At 41.9% G+C, this 17,123-nt stretch overlaps 1 protein-coding gene across 1 annotated transcript; it reads right to left on the reverse strand.

Moving 5' to 3' along the window:
* Positions 1–633: 633 nt before the first annotated feature.
* fah (fumarylacetoacetate hydrolase (fumarylacetoacetase)) lies at positions 634–17,026 on the reverse strand. Its single transcript, XM_034102525.2, has 14 exons — positions 16,891–17,026; positions 16,443–16,553; positions 15,543–15,664; positions 14,746–14,795; positions 13,975–14,065; positions 10,780–10,877; positions 10,242–10,294; positions 8,999–9,098; positions 7,895–8,025; positions 3,821–3,896; positions 3,280–3,326; positions 2,952–3,053; positions 2,487–2,604; positions 634–1,450 (listed from the first exon to the last, which is right to left on the reverse strand). Exons 1-14 carry the CDS (start codon positions 16,969–16,971, stop codon positions 1,374–1,376), a joined length of 1,257 nt encoding a protein of 418 aa, XP_033958416.1. The 5' UTR covers positions 16,972–17,026; the 3' UTR covers positions 634–1,373.
* Positions 17,027–17,123: the final 97 nt, after the last annotated feature.

Raw genomic sequence — 17,123 nt, forward strand, 5'->3', positions numbered from 1 at the left:
TGGATAGGATACTAAATACATTTGCACACATCTTGTGTCCATATATTTCTGTTTTGGTGGTCATGCCACACCAGCACGTGCATGCATACGTGAGTCATGGTGAGATATCTGGATTAAGAGGTTGCTTTTTCTTTGCACAGCATGAAAGAAAGGCCAAATGAATGGGCTGTGATTTTAGTTTTTTAAGCAGAGGTCAATAATTTGTACGGCCCTCTCTGAGGATGTTGTAAAAATGTAAAGGAAAAAGGTTCCACACCCCTGCTGTAAATAATAATAAAAACCCTTGATTTATAACTTAACATCTCTGTCTCCTATTGATCTGAGTATATTATAAAGAATAGCCAGGTAATTGAAGCATTATAGCACCGGCCTTTGTCAGATGGTATATTACGCTGGTTTTTTTCTGCTTTGAATAGTTCTCTCTTTTTTCACCATACGTGTGATTGCATCACTGGTTATGAGCAGAAATAGCATTAGCCCGTTTTCGCTAAGGGCTCATTTCTTGTGAGACTTGTGTTTTGTTTCCGTAAAAATGGTTCGTATCGTCAGTTAGCTGAGTTTCTTCCCGTTAGGTGGGTATGACACATTCATAGTTTGTTAAATGTTAAGAAGCACTGAGACACTGTTCCGTGGTTGAAAGAGAGAGGGTTTTATTTTTGGACACTTTGTGAGTCTCCTGACACACACATATAGAAAAGACACACAAAAAGTGCATTTTGCATAATAGGTGACCTTTAAAGTCAGTTTAGAAAACTAAATGAAATGAACATGATTTATTTCTACAGACACCTTTTTCTCTTTAAAAGGGGCTGAAGAAATTATAAATACAGTTTACATTCTGGGACTATTTTAAAGAGGACATATTCTGCTAATATTAGGGTTCCTATCAGCATGTAGTGTCTCTACATGTCTCCATGCTCTAATGTTCAAAAAGCTCTTTATTGTTCTCATAATGCCTGTGCTGCAGCACCTCTTTTCACCCTCTGTCTGAAACCAGAGCCCAGTCTGCTCTGATTAGTTAGCTGACCTGCTCTGTTGTGATTGGTCAACCGCTTAGAGAGCCCCTTAGCCTATCACGTGCAATGTGTTGAAACGCTAGCCAATAGAGGCTCAAGTGTTACATAATGATGTCACTATGTTGCTGAAGTAAACAAATGAGTGGAGGGAACACAGGGAATAATCCAAAGATGTTGCCCCATTGACTGTTTACCAGTGTGTGTGTGTGTGTGTGTGTGTGTGTGTGTGTGTGTGTGTGTGTGTGTGTGTGTGTGTGTGTGTGTGTGTGTGTGTGTGTGTGTGTGTGTGTGTGTGTGTGTGTGTGTGTGTGTGTGGAAATGCTAAAGGATCCTCTCTTAAGTAACAGGAAGTGTGTTTCAGTGCTGCAGGGCGGGGAGGATGGTCCCCGCGCAGGGTCCGAAGCCCACCCTGTATCCATCTCCCTGACAGTAACCTAGACAGAGGAAAACATGGGACATTAGTATAATTGTAAACAAATTATTATGGACACGTCGAGACAGTTAAATCCCATCATTAGGGCTGGTCTGAAACCTGTTTACATGTCATTTTGTTTACAGTCAAACACAACTTTACATCCAATTCATTGTTAATATTTTCATTTTTAAAAGAAAGAAAAAAGGCCCTTCAGCAGTTTTACATCACTTTGCAAGCATCTTAGCGGGGGGGGGTGTTTGATTGATGACTGGGGCACGGAGATGGAATACACTCGCAACACCAGGAACTGTGCTTTGCGTTAAAAAGGACAGAACATGTTTTGTTTGTGAGCTTTAGAAAAAAAAACACAATTTACCAGAAAGTTAGTATTTTGGGGAATAAAATATCTTATTTGAAGATTAGAAAAGTAACAAGAAGGAGACGACAGGGATGGTAAATTACATGCTCAACAAAAAAAATGCACTTCTTGCAGAATACAAGTAAATGCTGACTTGTAAAAAAGGTGATTGCAGAGGACTGCTGTAAATGCAGAAACCTTAAAGGCTGTGGAAGCTTGACATTATCAGCTGAGAGCTGAATATATTTTCATTACAGCTGGAGGTGATGAAATGATTTATAATAATAACATAAGAAAGATAACCTGCATTACAAAAAAAGATTGGAGAAAAACACAGAAAAAAATGATCCGTGATCATGTCATAGAATTTGAAAAATTAAGACATTTATAAGTCAGAGATGATGAATTTGAGTTTAATTCAGCATTAAGCTGGACCACATGGGACTACAAGTCAGGCTGACTCTTCCTCTTCCTCAATGCAAATATATGAAAAGCATTGGGCTAGACAGGTTTTACTATTACTACAATTGTTTTATTTTTTACTACAAAATGTTATTCATATATTGTATTCAACACCAAAATGACCAATGTCTTATCAATAATGAAATAAATTATGGTATTTTTGTTGTTTTCCTTATTGATAATAACGTTTTTAAATGATAACCACCACTTATCTGTGCTGAAGGCTGAGTCTGACCTTTGATGGTGACTTGATCTCCATCCCTCAGGAAAGTTCTGGTTTCTCCTCCCCCCAGATCAATGTTCTTAGTGCCCCTCCAGGACAGCTCCAGCATGGAGCCAAAGCTCTCTGGATCCTGATGGAACACAGAACACACAGAATGAGCTCTGTATGCTAAAGGCACATGTACAACACAAGGCTGAGAGGCATCTGGGGCAATAACACATCATCCAACACAAGTCGGGTTTGAAAAACAGCTCATTTATTCTTTGTGCCACCTGATCAAAACTATATGTTGGCATATTCAATACAAGAGGTCAGTAAGAGGTTAAAAGACTGAAACGACAATACATTAAATCAATTGGATAACTTGTGCAAACTTCAGAATAAGACAAAGTATGCGTTTGAGGGTAAACTAGAGATCCCTAAAAAGATACACCGTTTAAAGAGAATCCATCCTATCTAGTGTTAAGGTGCACTCACAGGTCCACTGATGGTCCCCGAGGCCAGCAGGTCCCCTGGTCTCACGTTGCACCCGTTCACTGTGTGATGGGTGAGCTGCTGCTTCATGGTCCAGTACATGTACTAGAGACAGAGAGGAAATGTGAGCAAAGAGAGGCAGAGCGTGAGAACAAACGTTTAGCTAAAACTGCAGCAGGTATTTGAAAGCTGTTGAAAGGTGTTGTAACTTATTAACCAGGGGTTATTGCAGTGATACAGAATTGGCAAGCTAGGCATGGCCCCATTTTACCCAGTCCTGAAAATATTAGTTTGGGACTTTAGCAGAGATTGTTGTTATGGATCCTCTTACCTTAAAGTTTGTCTTGCAGATGGTTGCTGCATCTGCCATGTCCTGTCCTACAAGAGCAAACTTATTTTAAAGGAGACATCCACTTTATCACATATAACAGAAGTTTTGACACCCCATTCTGGGTTATATTTTCTGGGACACCTCTCCATTAATGCGTGTTTGTGCATCTCCAGCCTAATGAGTATAGGTCCTTTGCATGTGTGTATTTCAGGTGTTCTGTAAGTACAGTAATAATCGAGTGAAAGCTGAATTTCCCCTCGTGGGATTAATAAAGTATGTCTTAGATTTAGAGCAAAAGTGACATTAGGACTTGACACGGTATAGTTTTATTTAGCCATGGCAGAAAGTACCTTGGTACATTTACATCTTGAGGTACTTTTCTTCTACCTCATATTGTACTTTATCTCCAGCCAAAAAGTGACATTTCCTTACAATGAAAGTACATGTCTACCGACCAGTGACAGGTCCGAGGAAAGAAGTCACGAAGACCAAAATGCAAAGCTCCAGACATTAGAAGACTGAAACGCTCCGTGTACTGTACCTTTAAGTGACACAGACAGGTTAATGTTGAAGGTGAAGGGGTCCGGGTGCTGCAGGTAAGGGAGGGGCTCTGGATCCTGCAGAGAGAGGAGCAACAGGGAGAAAGTAGAAAAAGTGAGGAGGGGGAGGCTTCATTATGGTATGGTCAGTTCCTTTAAAATCAGGTTTTTATGACAGTATGTAAAGCAGTGATCTGTCTACCTGTCTGTGAAGATGACTGAGGAAACCATGGTTTTAATATACGCCAAAAACAAAATTATGTTATTCTCTTTTTTTTTTTTTTTAAACTTAAATTTATTATTGAAACTATTTTGCTCCAAATTCTCCACCTTTCTCCTCGACGTGTTAAGGCCCTGACACCAGTGGTGACTAGTCATTAGGGGCAGGTACCCACCTAGTGTGGGGGGGGGGGGTACACTGTGTGTGTGGACCTCTGTGTCACCTGTCAGCACAACTTACATGATGCTGTTTAGACAATATAATAATTAAAAAATCGCGGTGCCGGCCGTCAGCGAACCGATCCAGCCTTTCTGCGCGACTGTCACTCAAATGCGGGACATAGTCTCAATTTGTGGGATAAATAATAAAATGCTGTGTGCACACCTGGTCGTCACCACACACACCAAATCAAGTTGCATAAATGCTTGAGCTACATTTTTATTATAATTACTGTAAAATCTGCCCATTATGTTTTTATGTTCTCAGAAATAATATATGATCTTTATAGGTATAAAAAAAAACAAGAGCATAAATTAAAAACAGGTATGAAATACTATATGACAGTAAAACAAGAATACAGTTTAAAAGGAGTGATTTGTAAAATATCCATAAAGAAATAGAACATCTGTTTACAGTTCTGTTGAGAGGTATCCATAGATCTCTTGATTTTGCTCTCAAAGTGCACCAGATTGATGCATTTAATTTCAATATTAAAAAAAAAATCTTCCCGGGGAAGCATGCCCCCGGACCCGACCCCCCTAGACTAGAGGATGTTAGGTCCACCCCCCACTTGTAAAAAACACAATTAAAGATGTTTGGAGTTTTAATGTAGTTGCTGATTTGAAACCGTTGTTACATACAGTTACGGCATTTCCCGTTTCTGCCGGAGAGAGGGGAGGCCGTCCCAAAGCTTGCCGCTGTATTTACTTCCTCCATCTGACAGGAGGGAGCCTCGTTGAGCTGCGAGTGTCACTCCACGGAGTTCACTCAGTCATGGAGGGGGAGTGTGTAGGGGTAGGGCGTAGGGCGTGGTTTGGGATTGGGCCGTGCAGTGACGCGTCCTAAAACCCGGAAGTAAGCTATTCACGGGTTCCCTCGACAAAAAAGCAATGAGATTTCTCCATGGGATTTTAGAAAATAGCTCGAAATGAGGTCTGTGGAAAACGTTTTTGTTCTGCCGGATAATATCCACATGTCTACCCTACTTTTATAATTTTCGAATCATAAATCTATCAATTAAATGCATGAATCGACTTTTGAAACTAGAGGAAGATAAGGAGGACTTCTACAAAAAAGTAATAGAGATTTTTGTCCAGAATGATAGGCAAATGGATTTAATCTTCAAGTCAAGGTAAGACCACAATTTTATTGAAAATAAAGAGAGAACAATCCAATATTTAAATGATAAAATTACATTTGTTGGGTATCCTTTTGTTGAACTGTCTGTTTAAAATTAATCGAAGCATCAGACTAAAAAAGCTTTTGAAAATAATAGATTTATTTTGCCGACAGTCTCCCGATGTGGAATCGGGAGCGGAAGGTGTCGGCACGGCCGAAAAGACACGACGGTGCTGGACACACCAATCTGAGTAGGGCGACAGGACGCTCTTCGACGGCCGAAATCGGCCCGGTGTATCCGGGCCTTTAGAGATCACAGAAATGTAAACTTTGAATGAGCAGCAATATTTTCTGAAACCGTATAAGCTTATAAAGTCCAGGGGTTTATAATAAATAAATCATGCCTACTAGTGTGCTGACTCAGCAGAAATAACATTATATTAAAAAAAGAAGTTGATGTACAGTACAGGGGCATAGGCCTACATATTTGAAAGCATTACAGAATTCCTGAAAGCCGTTGCACATTATTTTTATATTTTGAATTGAAACCTAGAGCCTGAATTTTTTGTTTTTCCTTGAAATAAATAAAGTCTTTGACACCATAAATTGTCCAAAGGCATATATAAGGAGAGTCAACCCCAGTGTTGAAACACACCGACTCCCTTGCCTTGATGTCACCTTTCTACACCATGGCTGACACAATGCCCCAGCTTTAATAAAAGAAAGCCCCAATATCTGATGTTGGTCCAGAGAGGTGCCGGTACTCAGTAAAATGCCGGTACTCAGCCGCCGGCAGCATCTCATGACGCATGTCGGGGCCTCACGATCCTTCTGACTTTTTGGGTTTTAAGCAGGAGGTGTCAGAAAAGTTATCTGCAGCGATAGACTAGAGCAGAAAAGACTTCACATAATGTTAGCATTTTCAAAAATGTTAGCGTGGCTTAATAATAGTGCGAAAAGACAGAGGTTGTCGCCGGACAAGGATTCCCTCTCTCCTTTCCTGCTGAAAGATAGTGAGTGTACTCAGGGACGAGGAGTCATTTAACCAGCCGCCAGTATAGTCAGGTTTTACTTTCTTTTATATCCATAAAGAAAAAGTAAATCTGTTTGTTTCATATGGATGTTGAGAGGTATCCATATATCTCTTCATTTTGCTCTCAAAGTGCATGATGCATTTAACTTCATTTTAACTTCAATATTTAAAAGAAAATCTTCCCGGGGGAGCATGCCCCCAGACCCCCCTAGAGGGTGTCAGGTCCACTCCCCACTTGTAAAAATAGCACTTTACCACTGCACCCCCTCTAATCTCAGATGCACCCGGAGTCATTTTGTACAGCGAGCCTTTCTAAAATATACAGTAAAGAGACAAACCCACCAGCATTAGGATATATTATGACTTTGAGCCAAATACTTGTTTTTGGGCTGTATAAATAAATGTACTTGAAACAGTTGCTGATTTAGAGTACTGGCACCTTTTTTATTCCAATTCAATCACTGGTTTAGACCCCCCCACGTTTACCATGTGGAGAGTCTGTGAATCGGTCTATCCACTCGCCGCACTTTGTAGAGCGCTGTGTCAGTGCTTCATTATCAAATCCATTCCACTTGCTTATTGTGAGAATGCCCAAATCAATGAAACTCCGTACCATGTTTTCACTGTTACTTTGTACCAAGGCAGATTCTCAGAGCCGTACACATGAGCTGTATACACATGCGCTGTATACACATGCGCTGTATACACATGCGCTGTATACACATGCGCTGTATACACATGCTGCGTTTTTTGCGTAGCTGTGTTTTTAGTTGTAAGCCCGGTGGCGATCTGTTCACCTGTCATATCATACAATAAACTAAGCCACCGAAAATAATAGGATACAGCATTAAAAGTTATTCTGGGTCTTTGTGTGTCATTCAAGCTCGGCTGTGTGTGTGGCACGACGAGCGCATTTTGTGTGAGCGAGTGAGAGAGAGAGTGAACGAGAGAGCGCAAACATACATAAGGAGTTGTTTCTACAACAAGGAGGAAGAGAGCTCTCTCCTGTCAGACACATCTTATAACGTCAGCTCAGGGCGGTAAAGGACTGTGAGTGTTTACTTAGATCGTTGACTTTAGTCCAAGTTATCTTATGGAAACAAGTATTTCCAAGGCACACATTTCATTATGTAAAACAAGAGAATAACAGGTATGAAATTATTCCAACTCATACTTAGGACAGTAAAACAAAAATACAGTTTAAAAAGAGTGATTTGTAAAATATGCATAAAGAAAAAGTAAGTCTGTTTTAAACAGTACTGTTTCACATGGGTGTTGTTGAGAGATGTATCCATAGATGTAGTCCCTAATGTTGCTCTCGAAGTGCACCAGATAGATGCATTTAACTTCCTGGAGCATTCCCCCGGACCCCCCTAGAGGAGGTGAGGTCCACCACCTGCCCACACCCCCGTCAAAATGTCCCACCCACATTGAGGATGCTTCCTACGCCCATTATCAGAGCAGTTACAGGACCGCGGTGCTGACCTGGATGGCATTGGGCTCTGCGAAGGGTAACAGCGCCTCCATGGGGATGATCCAGGGGGAAATGGTTGTTCCAAAGTTCTTCCCCAGGAAAGGACCGAGAGGAACATACTCCCACGCCTGGATGTCCCTGGCTGAGAATAAACATGAATATAACTGCAGGATAGAACACACATTCATGTGTGGATCTGCAGCCTCAGGAGAACTGATACATCTAACGGGATTACATAATCAGGATACAGTCAAAGGTAACTGTATTCCCTGTGTAATCCTGTATTGGAAATGATGGATTACTAGCAGGATAACAGTGTTATTAAAACCTAAAAAGATTGTCTAGTGTTTGTTGTAAAAGGATCAGATGTTATCTCTTCTCTGTAAACTGTACTGTTCTGTAGGACAATACTTTAAGTGTGAATCTATACGCCTACTGCCTGAATCTGCTTTATGGTTTTCACTTTCTTTGTTCTGTTTTTAATTCAGTAGGTGAACCTGTATGTTCATAAAAAAATGTATATATTTTGATAGCTAAATAAGTAAGAATACATTTTTGTATGTGAAATTAGTCATTGTAACTCTCCTAACCATGCATATTGGAGAAGCAATTTCAAGTAAGGATTTATCTGATTATATTAATATTTTCTTGCAATGCCAGTTTAAATACTGATGGCTACATTATGCTGGGAGTGAAGGGGTGGGGGGGTATTAGAGACAATGACAGTCAGAGAGTGCCAGCCTCTCTCCAGATCTGAATCAATAATACATACACCTACTAATATTTTGATGAGGACTGCCATTATATCTAAAATCATTTCCATCAGACTATATCTGCAGTGGCAGCCCCATGTATAATGAAGATCTGCATTAAGGAACAAGTGTGCTTCTAAGTGAAACGTCACTGCTGATTACAGTGTTGGTTTGGATGCGTATAAGCAGCTCCATCACTGATTTAGAACTATCTGACAAACTTTCTCACGAATCTCAGCTTTACATCATCATGTTCAATGACTGTAAAGCCTATCATTATCACAAAGGGCGGCCTTGATGTGTCAGGGAACCATAGCAACAAGCACACACGGAGGATGTTTGATTTGTTGTGCAGAGGCTCACCGCTCCAGTCGTTCATGAGCACCATGCCGAAGATGTGTTCATGGGCTTTCTCGATGGGGATTGGCTCCCCCAGCTGATTCCCTCCTCCAACAAAGAAGGCCTATCAGAGTAAGGAAGAAATATAATGGCAATGAAATACTGACTTTGTGTTAAAGGTCCCATGTCATGCTTTTCTGGTTATTACCCGTCCCTTGTGTGTTATGAAGGTTTTTCTGCATGTAAACGGTCTGCAGAGTCACAAACCCTCAAAGTACACCCTGTAGCGAGTAAAACTCTAACACAGAAAAGACCTGTCTGTGCTGCCCCTGAACGCCTCGTTGGACATTTCTCTTTTTCCATTGTTTTCTTTCTGGGTACAGTGACGTGCCCATACCCAAATGGACCCATCGACCAAATAGACCAATCCCTGGAGCCGATTTCTCCTCCCTGAGACGGCGGGACGCGGCGAGGCTGTGAGTCGGTGTGTGAGCACACACAAACTCCCAGCCAGGCTGTGTGTGTGTGTGTGTGTGTGTGTGTGTGTGTGTGTGTGTGTGTGTGTGTGTGTGTGTGTGTGTGTGTGTGTGTGTGTGTGTGTGTGTGTGTGTGTGTGTGTGTGTGTGTGTGTGTGTGTGTGTGTGTGTGTGTGTGTGTGTGTGTGTGTGTTCGGGCTGGGTTTCGCTGTGTCTCGCAGACGGCCACTGGGCTCATAGGGAGGGGGGGCAGGAGCTCCAACAAGCCGTGTAGGACAGAGAGTGAATACACATACTATACAGAGATGCTGTTTGAGAAACCAATGTGATTTTGGAAAATGTCACAGTATGAATCTATTCTAGTAGACCTCAACAATGGAATTATGATCAGTAGAAATGGCCATGACATGGGACCTTTAAAATCACAAAAGCTGACAAAAGGCTAGAGAGAAGGGAAACCTTGGTTTATCCTAGGGCTGCTCGATTATGGCAAAAATCATAATCACGATTATTTTGGTCGATAATTGATATCACAATTATTAAAAGCGATTATCCATTTACTGACTTAAAAAAAATGTGAACACTATGTTTTTAACAGTTGATTACCCTGAACTTTAAGTATAATTAAATTGAAAACCAATACAAAAAATTAAATTAAAAAGAATAATCGTTTTATTTCGATGACATTGTTTTCGTAATCGTTGCAAGCAAAAATCGTAATCGAGATTAAAATACGATTAATTGCACAGCCCTAGCTTATCCCCAGGGAATTTGGATTTTGAAGTACTCACCATCTCCAGCTCGATGTCCAGCTGCTTAGAAGGGCCAAACACTGGAGGCTTTGCTGAGAGGAAAAGGAAACATGCAGTAAGATGTGCAGCTCTGTGTGTATGTCGCTCAGGGCAAACCATTCCATCTATGGGCCAAGGCTGCATTCATTGAAAAAGCAATACAAAGTATGTTCTGTTTGAGACACATTTGTATAGTTTAAATCCATAATAATGTAAACAAAGATGAAATATAGAAGGTGAAATACATGAAATAACAACATAATTTTCACAGGAAAGGAGCGACCAGTGGAGTCACAGGCAGCGAATAAAGAGGGACCACAAAGAGTGGAGGACAGAGAAATAAAACCCTGCGTATGAACATGGTTGGCAGTCGAATTTTAAAAGGATAAAAAAAGTGTGAAGAAAAATAAACCGTGCAGTACTCTTCTAGGGTTTGCAAAGATGTAATAACAAGTCTTAAACTTGTATCTGTAACATGCTCATCTCTGGTGATTTGTTGAGTGGACTCTGTGTTTTCTGTCAGCTGTGAGGATCTTACTCTGGTCCGGCCTCATCTGGCCTGAGGGCCGGCGGATGGGGGTCCGAGAAACGACCACTGAGGAGGCCCTGCCGTGGTACCCCACCGGGAGCCTCAGCCTGCAGACCCAGGATCAGTATTAGCATGACAGGAGCACAGGGAAATACAGCACAGGCAGCGAATGGGCCACTGGGCCTAGATCAGATAACGTAAAATACATATATATATATATATATATATTACCAATGTCTGCTTTTCTTTTTTTATCATTGCATGCCTTTTCTACCTGCTTTTTCTGTTACACTGTACATTTCCCTGCTGTGGGACTAATAAAGGAATTCTGATTCTGTTTAGATATATATTAAGATATATTTGTATTGATCCAAATTTGAAATATTATTTTGTCACAGCAGCATGTAGCCAAAGAATGGCACATTAATTAAAAATGTAATTAAACTAATAAAAACAGTAAATATCTATATATCAACAGTGAAAAATGTATACTAATAAAGTATCTCAATTAAATGCACAATATTAATACACAGGTGGAAGCCAGTGTAACTGTGATAGGCCAGCCTAAAACTAACTAAATGTATTCAGAATATACTATTAACATTATAAGCGAGCTAAGTCAGTACAGTATTACATTCACATTTATTCACTCGGCGTGAGAGGACGCTGGCGCTGACTGTTCGCCGCTTCTGTCCGAAAATCTCGTCTTTTTTTGTGTTAATCTAAGAGTTTCTAACCCTTTTCTTACACCCGATTGCCACTTTTGACGGACGCTCTGGTTTCTACCCTGCTACACCTGCCATTGTAGCCCACCTGCTAACGCTGCTCCATCCATCAAATAACCAGCCCCATTCTTCGTCCTGCCCGCTCCTGCTGGCCTGGTCCCCCCATCTGCTGTAAAGGACAGCCCGTGACCAGTGTTGGGGCCCCTCAATGCAGTGCGCAATGCCTCAATGAGCTCAATGTGGGCGGAACTTCACAGATGACGCGTTGCATCCCGTTTCCCGGGTAGCAGTTATCTTCCCTCCCTTCAATCTAACCCTTCCCTTCCCGCCATCCTAACCACTCCCTACCTTTTTACCTAATCCTAATCTTCCTTCCTCCCATACCCCAAAACCTCTCCTACTGTAAGAAATTAAGATCAATGTTGATATGACATCATTTAAATACATACAAGCATCTCCCCCAACCTCCACCGCTTCTCCCCCCCCCCCCCCCCCCATCTCCCTTGACCTCCTGACTCCTCCTCCCCAGCGCCGCCTCTCCCAGTTCAACCTGGTTACCCCACTCCATCTGATCGGTTCCTCAAATCCCACAACCTGCTCCCTTGACCCTCTACCCCCTCCTCTCCTGAAGTCCTGCCTCCCCGTCCTCTGCCCCTAACCCTTTTTTCAACTCCTCGCTGTCCCATGGAACCGTCCCCTCTGCCTTCAAAACTGCTGCCGTTACTCCAATCCTCAAACCCGGTCTTGATCCCTCCTCCCTCACTGATTACCGCCCCATCTCCAACCTACCATTCCTCTCAAAAACTTGCATTGTAGCCAAACAAATTCACTGCCATCTCCAAACCAACCAGCTTTACAAACCCCTTCAGTCTGGATTTCGTCCTCACCACAGTACAGAAACTGCACTCGTCAAAGTCCTCAACGACCTCCTCACCTCTGCTGACACTGGTTCCCTCAATATGCTCATCCTCCTCGACCTGAGTGCAGCCTTCGATGGCTCCAGTCCTACCTCACTGAAAGATCCCACTTCATCTCCCTCCCCAACCACTCCTCTGCCACAGCCTCAGTCACCCAAGGCGTTCCTCAAGGATCAGTACTTGCCCCCTCCTCTTCATCATTTACATCGTCCCCCTCGGTCAGATACTCCGCCACTTCAACCTGGACTTCCACTGGTCTGCTGAGAACTCCTCCTAATCGGCTCCAAATCCTCCCTCAGCAAGGTCACCAACATAACACTCACCATCGATGGCACCATTGTTTCCCCCTCCAATCAGGCACGCCACCTTGGCGTGATCTTTGACCCCACCCTCTCCCTCGAACCTCAAATCGGCCAAACAGTCAAAACCTCATTTTTCCACCTCCGCAATATTGCAAAAAATCCTACCCTCTCTCACCCGCCCCGCAGCCGAACGACTAATCCATGCCTTCATTTCCTCCCGCCTCGACTACTGCAACTCACTTCTTTACGGCATCAGCACATACATCCCTCAACAGACTCCAACGGGTTCAACATGCAGCTGCACGTCTCCTCACGCATACCAAATCATGGCATCACATCACCCCAGTCCTCAAAGACTTCCACTGGCTTCCTGTCTCCCATCGCATCCACTACAAAGTTCTGGTCCTCACCTACAAAGCACTCCACCATCTGGCCCCCCCTTATCTCACACACCTTCTCACTCCTTTTCAACCCCCACGGCCCCTCAGATCCACCGCAGCCGGACTCCTATCCATTCCCACATCCACACTCTGCAGCTTTGGGGACAGAGCCTTCTGAGTGGCAGCTCCTAGGCTCTGGAACTCCCTCCCCCAAGATCTCCGTGACTCTGAGTCCCTCACAGTCTTTCAGTGCCGCCTCAAAACACATCTTTTCAACTCTGTCTACCCATAAGCCCCCCCCCCCTCTCAATCAACTTCCTCTTGACTGCCTTTTTTTTGTTTATTTTACTATATTTACTTGTTTGCCTGTCCTTGTTTGTCTACCCTCCCTCATACTGTAAAGCGTCTTTGAGTTGTGAAAAGCGCTATATAAATAACATGCATTATTATTACTACATTTGAATGCACAAGGTACAGTGTGAGAACTATACACATATGAGGGAATTAGGGTTTTTGAAAGGGGAAATTAAATATTGAACATGAAGGGGATTTCACTGAGCAGCTTTGTCTTTTTGAAAGAAGTATTTATGTTACAATTAGAGCATGTATAGAGGATGTTGGGTCCGTTGTAAAACAGTTCTCTTAAACTATATTCAAAATGAGCATGTTTAGATGTCCCAATACTACCCAGGTGATCTCTGGGAAATGAAGTGCAGAAGTGCTGGCGGGTTTAAACTTAAAGTTCTGGGGTGCTTTTTAATTAAAGTAACCTTGAAACCTCCCTCCATATCAAACCGTCTGCAGAGATTGATGAACAGTTTGCGGTCACTTCCTGCCCCTAGTGGAAGCATCAAGGCCTGGTTTGATGAGTGTGTAGTACCAGTTTGGCATCAGAGCATTCTCCTTCCCCCGGAACATGGTGCCCACGTTGGTGGCGTGGTCCCTGGAGGAGTAGAAGTCGGTGTAATCTCCTGTAAAAACAGACCAGATGAGGAACAGGCTGGAAGAGTCTCATCTGCTGGATGTACTTCAGCACCAACTGGACCGAATGAACCAAGGCACCAGTGGTAGAGATGTAATACGATGCTAAACAGCGCCCCCTGGTGCTGATGGGCCCCGACTACATTCCACTATGGGAATGCTATTGCCAGTATTTATTTCTTCTTAGCAAATAAAGCAAATTACCTTTATTGTGCCTTTCTTTATGACCCAAAGAATAGAAAATGTTGGTGTTAGTTATCAAACATACATTTACAGTTAGTAATTACTGACATTTCTGTGTTTTTAACCAACACAATTAGTGTCATTTTTGCTCGGGACTATTTTTGCACATGAATCTTTAAAGTTTAAGCACATGAGAACATTTTAAGGCTCGTTATGTGTACATATAAATGTGGGTATTCTGTTTCTATTCACGAAAGAATTAAAAAAATGTGAGTAAAACCTACTGATGAAATCTTAATAACTAGGTGCCGTACACACCCCCATTCAGCGAGAAACAGCTGACACTTTTATGAAGTAAAGTTCATCAGATAGGTCAGATTTCTGCACAGGGTACAGAATCAGAGCTGACTGCTATGGCTAACAGTCACAAAGCCACTTGTTCTTTAGTGGCATTCTGAGAGGATGTTCCCTGGAAGGAGAGACTCACCGATGTCTGCAGGAAGGTGCATGGTCGCTGCACTCTGATGGACCAACGCTCTGCAGAGATAAACACAGAAACACATTTGTATAGAAATGTATGATGGAATAAGCCGTCTCGAGAAAGGCCAAATAACCAGCCAGCACGTGAAAGAGGAGAAGCTTTGTGTAGAAGATTAGGGTCCAACTGTACAAGATATTATTTTCGCAAATAGGTTTTGAAGGGCTTTTCCTCAGATGTTATATTTATATTTTCTAATGGTTTGTTTAACATGTACGGAAGAAGATTAGGGCCAGAAGTGAAATCTTTTGAGTTCTGAGAATAAAAAGCTGGAACTGTTCTTAGGATTCGGACTTCAAGTCAGAATTTTGACTTGTTTCTCAGAAATCTGTATAATTTCACAAATCCTACTTTAATTTCAGAACTGAAGAAAAAGCTGATGTAAGAACAGTAACATTTTGAGGGTTCGAGACACCGGTTACAGGTTAAAGGAGAAGAAAAATGTAGGGATATCAAAAAAACTAACAATTACATTACATGTCACTTAGCTGAGGCTTTCATCCAAAGCAACTTAAGAACGTTTGAATACCGCAGACAGGCTAAATCGATTTAACAGGATTACGTAATCAGGATACAAAAAAAGGTAACTGTATTCCCTTACAGTTACATATAAAAAAAGGCGTAATCAGATTACCGTTACATTTCTAAAAGATTATTTTGATAATCACATAGGGTTAATGTTTGCATTTTTTCTAGTAACTGTAACAGAATCCATTTTTAAAGTCCCCCTCCCACTCCTGACCGACCTGCTGCGGAGGCTGACATCATCCCTCAGAGCGCTCTCATTGGCTGACAGCAGCCCCTGCACCGTGCTCCTGGCCTCCCTCCAGGACTCACAGCCCAGAGCCATGAAGGCGTTCAGAGTGGGCTGCAGACACAGAAAAACATTCAATATGACACATGATGATGGGATAGATTCAAAGTATGCTTCTGAATGTAACCTTCCAGTTGTCCTCGGCTCACATTCGGCCTGCTCCTAATGTAATTCGGTTGGACTAAGGGGTTATAGATTGATGATTTCTTACTACATTATTTGCAAGAAAAAGTAATGATTACTACTTTAATTGAATGATGTGTTTAATTTAAGTCAATAGGATCTGGTGTCCTCAAATTTGAAATGTTTACAAACTGTGACATCAATAAATGTGTCCTTGATCTCTCAACTATAAGAAAAATAATTCAATTGTGATGCCTCATCGGCCCAAAAATAAGGTTTTATTTGTCTGTAAATGATATGGATTGACCATAAATGCCAAAAAAGGAAAGTAAAACTTGGTAAAAAGTTTGGATGAAGTTGAATTAAAAGGTTTTTTTTATATGCATTTAAAACAGTCGAACCAGGACAACAGTTCCACAGTTGATGGGAAGACAACACAAAGATTATCAGTGATAACAGACAAATAAAATAATGATCATTAAATATTATTACACTAACCCCTTTACTCAACCCAAACACTTCTCAAATCATCACTGTAGTTTCTGTAAAGTGGCAGGAACATAATAATGTTGTATACAGGACTGAGTGGACCTGCAATTTAAATGTCATACTGTAGTAAGATAATACTATTTCCCTGCCATTAGAGTACATTAATTGATTAATTGATTAAAGGGTCAACTCTCTGATAACCCCTAGAGGTCAAAGGTACCTGGTCAAAGACGTCCTGATGTTGGGACAGCAGCGGCCCTCGGAACATGGACATGATCACACTGAGGTCCAGTATCTGGTCTCCAATGGCAACACCGACGCGGCGTTTGGGCTGGGGAAATAAAACACCTTGACATGAATACAGGTCATCACAGAACTACAATCAATAAATGTATTTGTTTAAACATGTTTTCAATGTTTCAGCAAGGTAACCTGCATCACTTGAAGTATATCGGTTTTCCTGGGCTTATAGCTCAAAAACTCTTTTTTTTGCATTTAAAGTATATAATACTCTATATATATATTGGTTATTAATTTTGTAATGGATTTGGTCTTTGGGGATTTCTTGATGAGAGTGGCAAAGGTTCCTCGATGACCGTCTTTCCCCTGTATGAAGTACTACATGACACACATCTGTGTAAAGCAGGTAGAAAGAAGACTGCACTTACATTATTATCGGTGGAGAATATTCCATAGGGAAGGTTGTGGAAGGAGAAGTCGGACGATGGATCCACTTTAATGAACGACATCTTCTCTGTGTTCTTCTCTGTGTTCCTGAGTTACAGAATGAGCTGAGCAGAGAGCTGCCAGATGTGGGACTTTGTACAGTCCCGCCTCACTTTGCACCGACCAATCACACGCGGCCTTCAGCATCCACCCCAACCCAGACCCCGGCTAGTTA

The sequence above is a fragment of the Pseudochaenichthys georgianus genome, chromosome 3 (assembly GCF_902827115.2).
Source record: "Pseudochaenichthys georgianus chromosome 3, fPseGeo1.2, whole genome shotgun sequence".
Classification (NCBI taxonomy): Eukaryota; Metazoa; Chordata; class Actinopteri; order Perciformes; family Channichthyidae; genus Pseudochaenichthys; species Pseudochaenichthys georgianus.

What these genes read in the sequence shown, in the direction of transcription:
- fah (XM_034102525.2), bottom strand. Translation starts at nt 16,971, where the DNA reads ATGTCGTTCATTAAAGTGGATCCATCGTCCGACTTCTCCTTCCACAAC. An exon ending in GATGTCAGCCTCCGCAGCAG is followed by an intron (nt 14,796 to 15,542) that starts GTCGGTCAGGAG and finishes TTATCTCTGCAG; the next exon opens with AGCGTTGGTCCATCAGAGTG. An exon ending in AATGCTCTGATGCCAAACTG is followed by an intron (nt 10,878 to 13,974) that starts GTACTACACACT and finishes CTGGGTCTGCAG; the next exon opens with GCTGAGGCTCCCGGTGGGGT.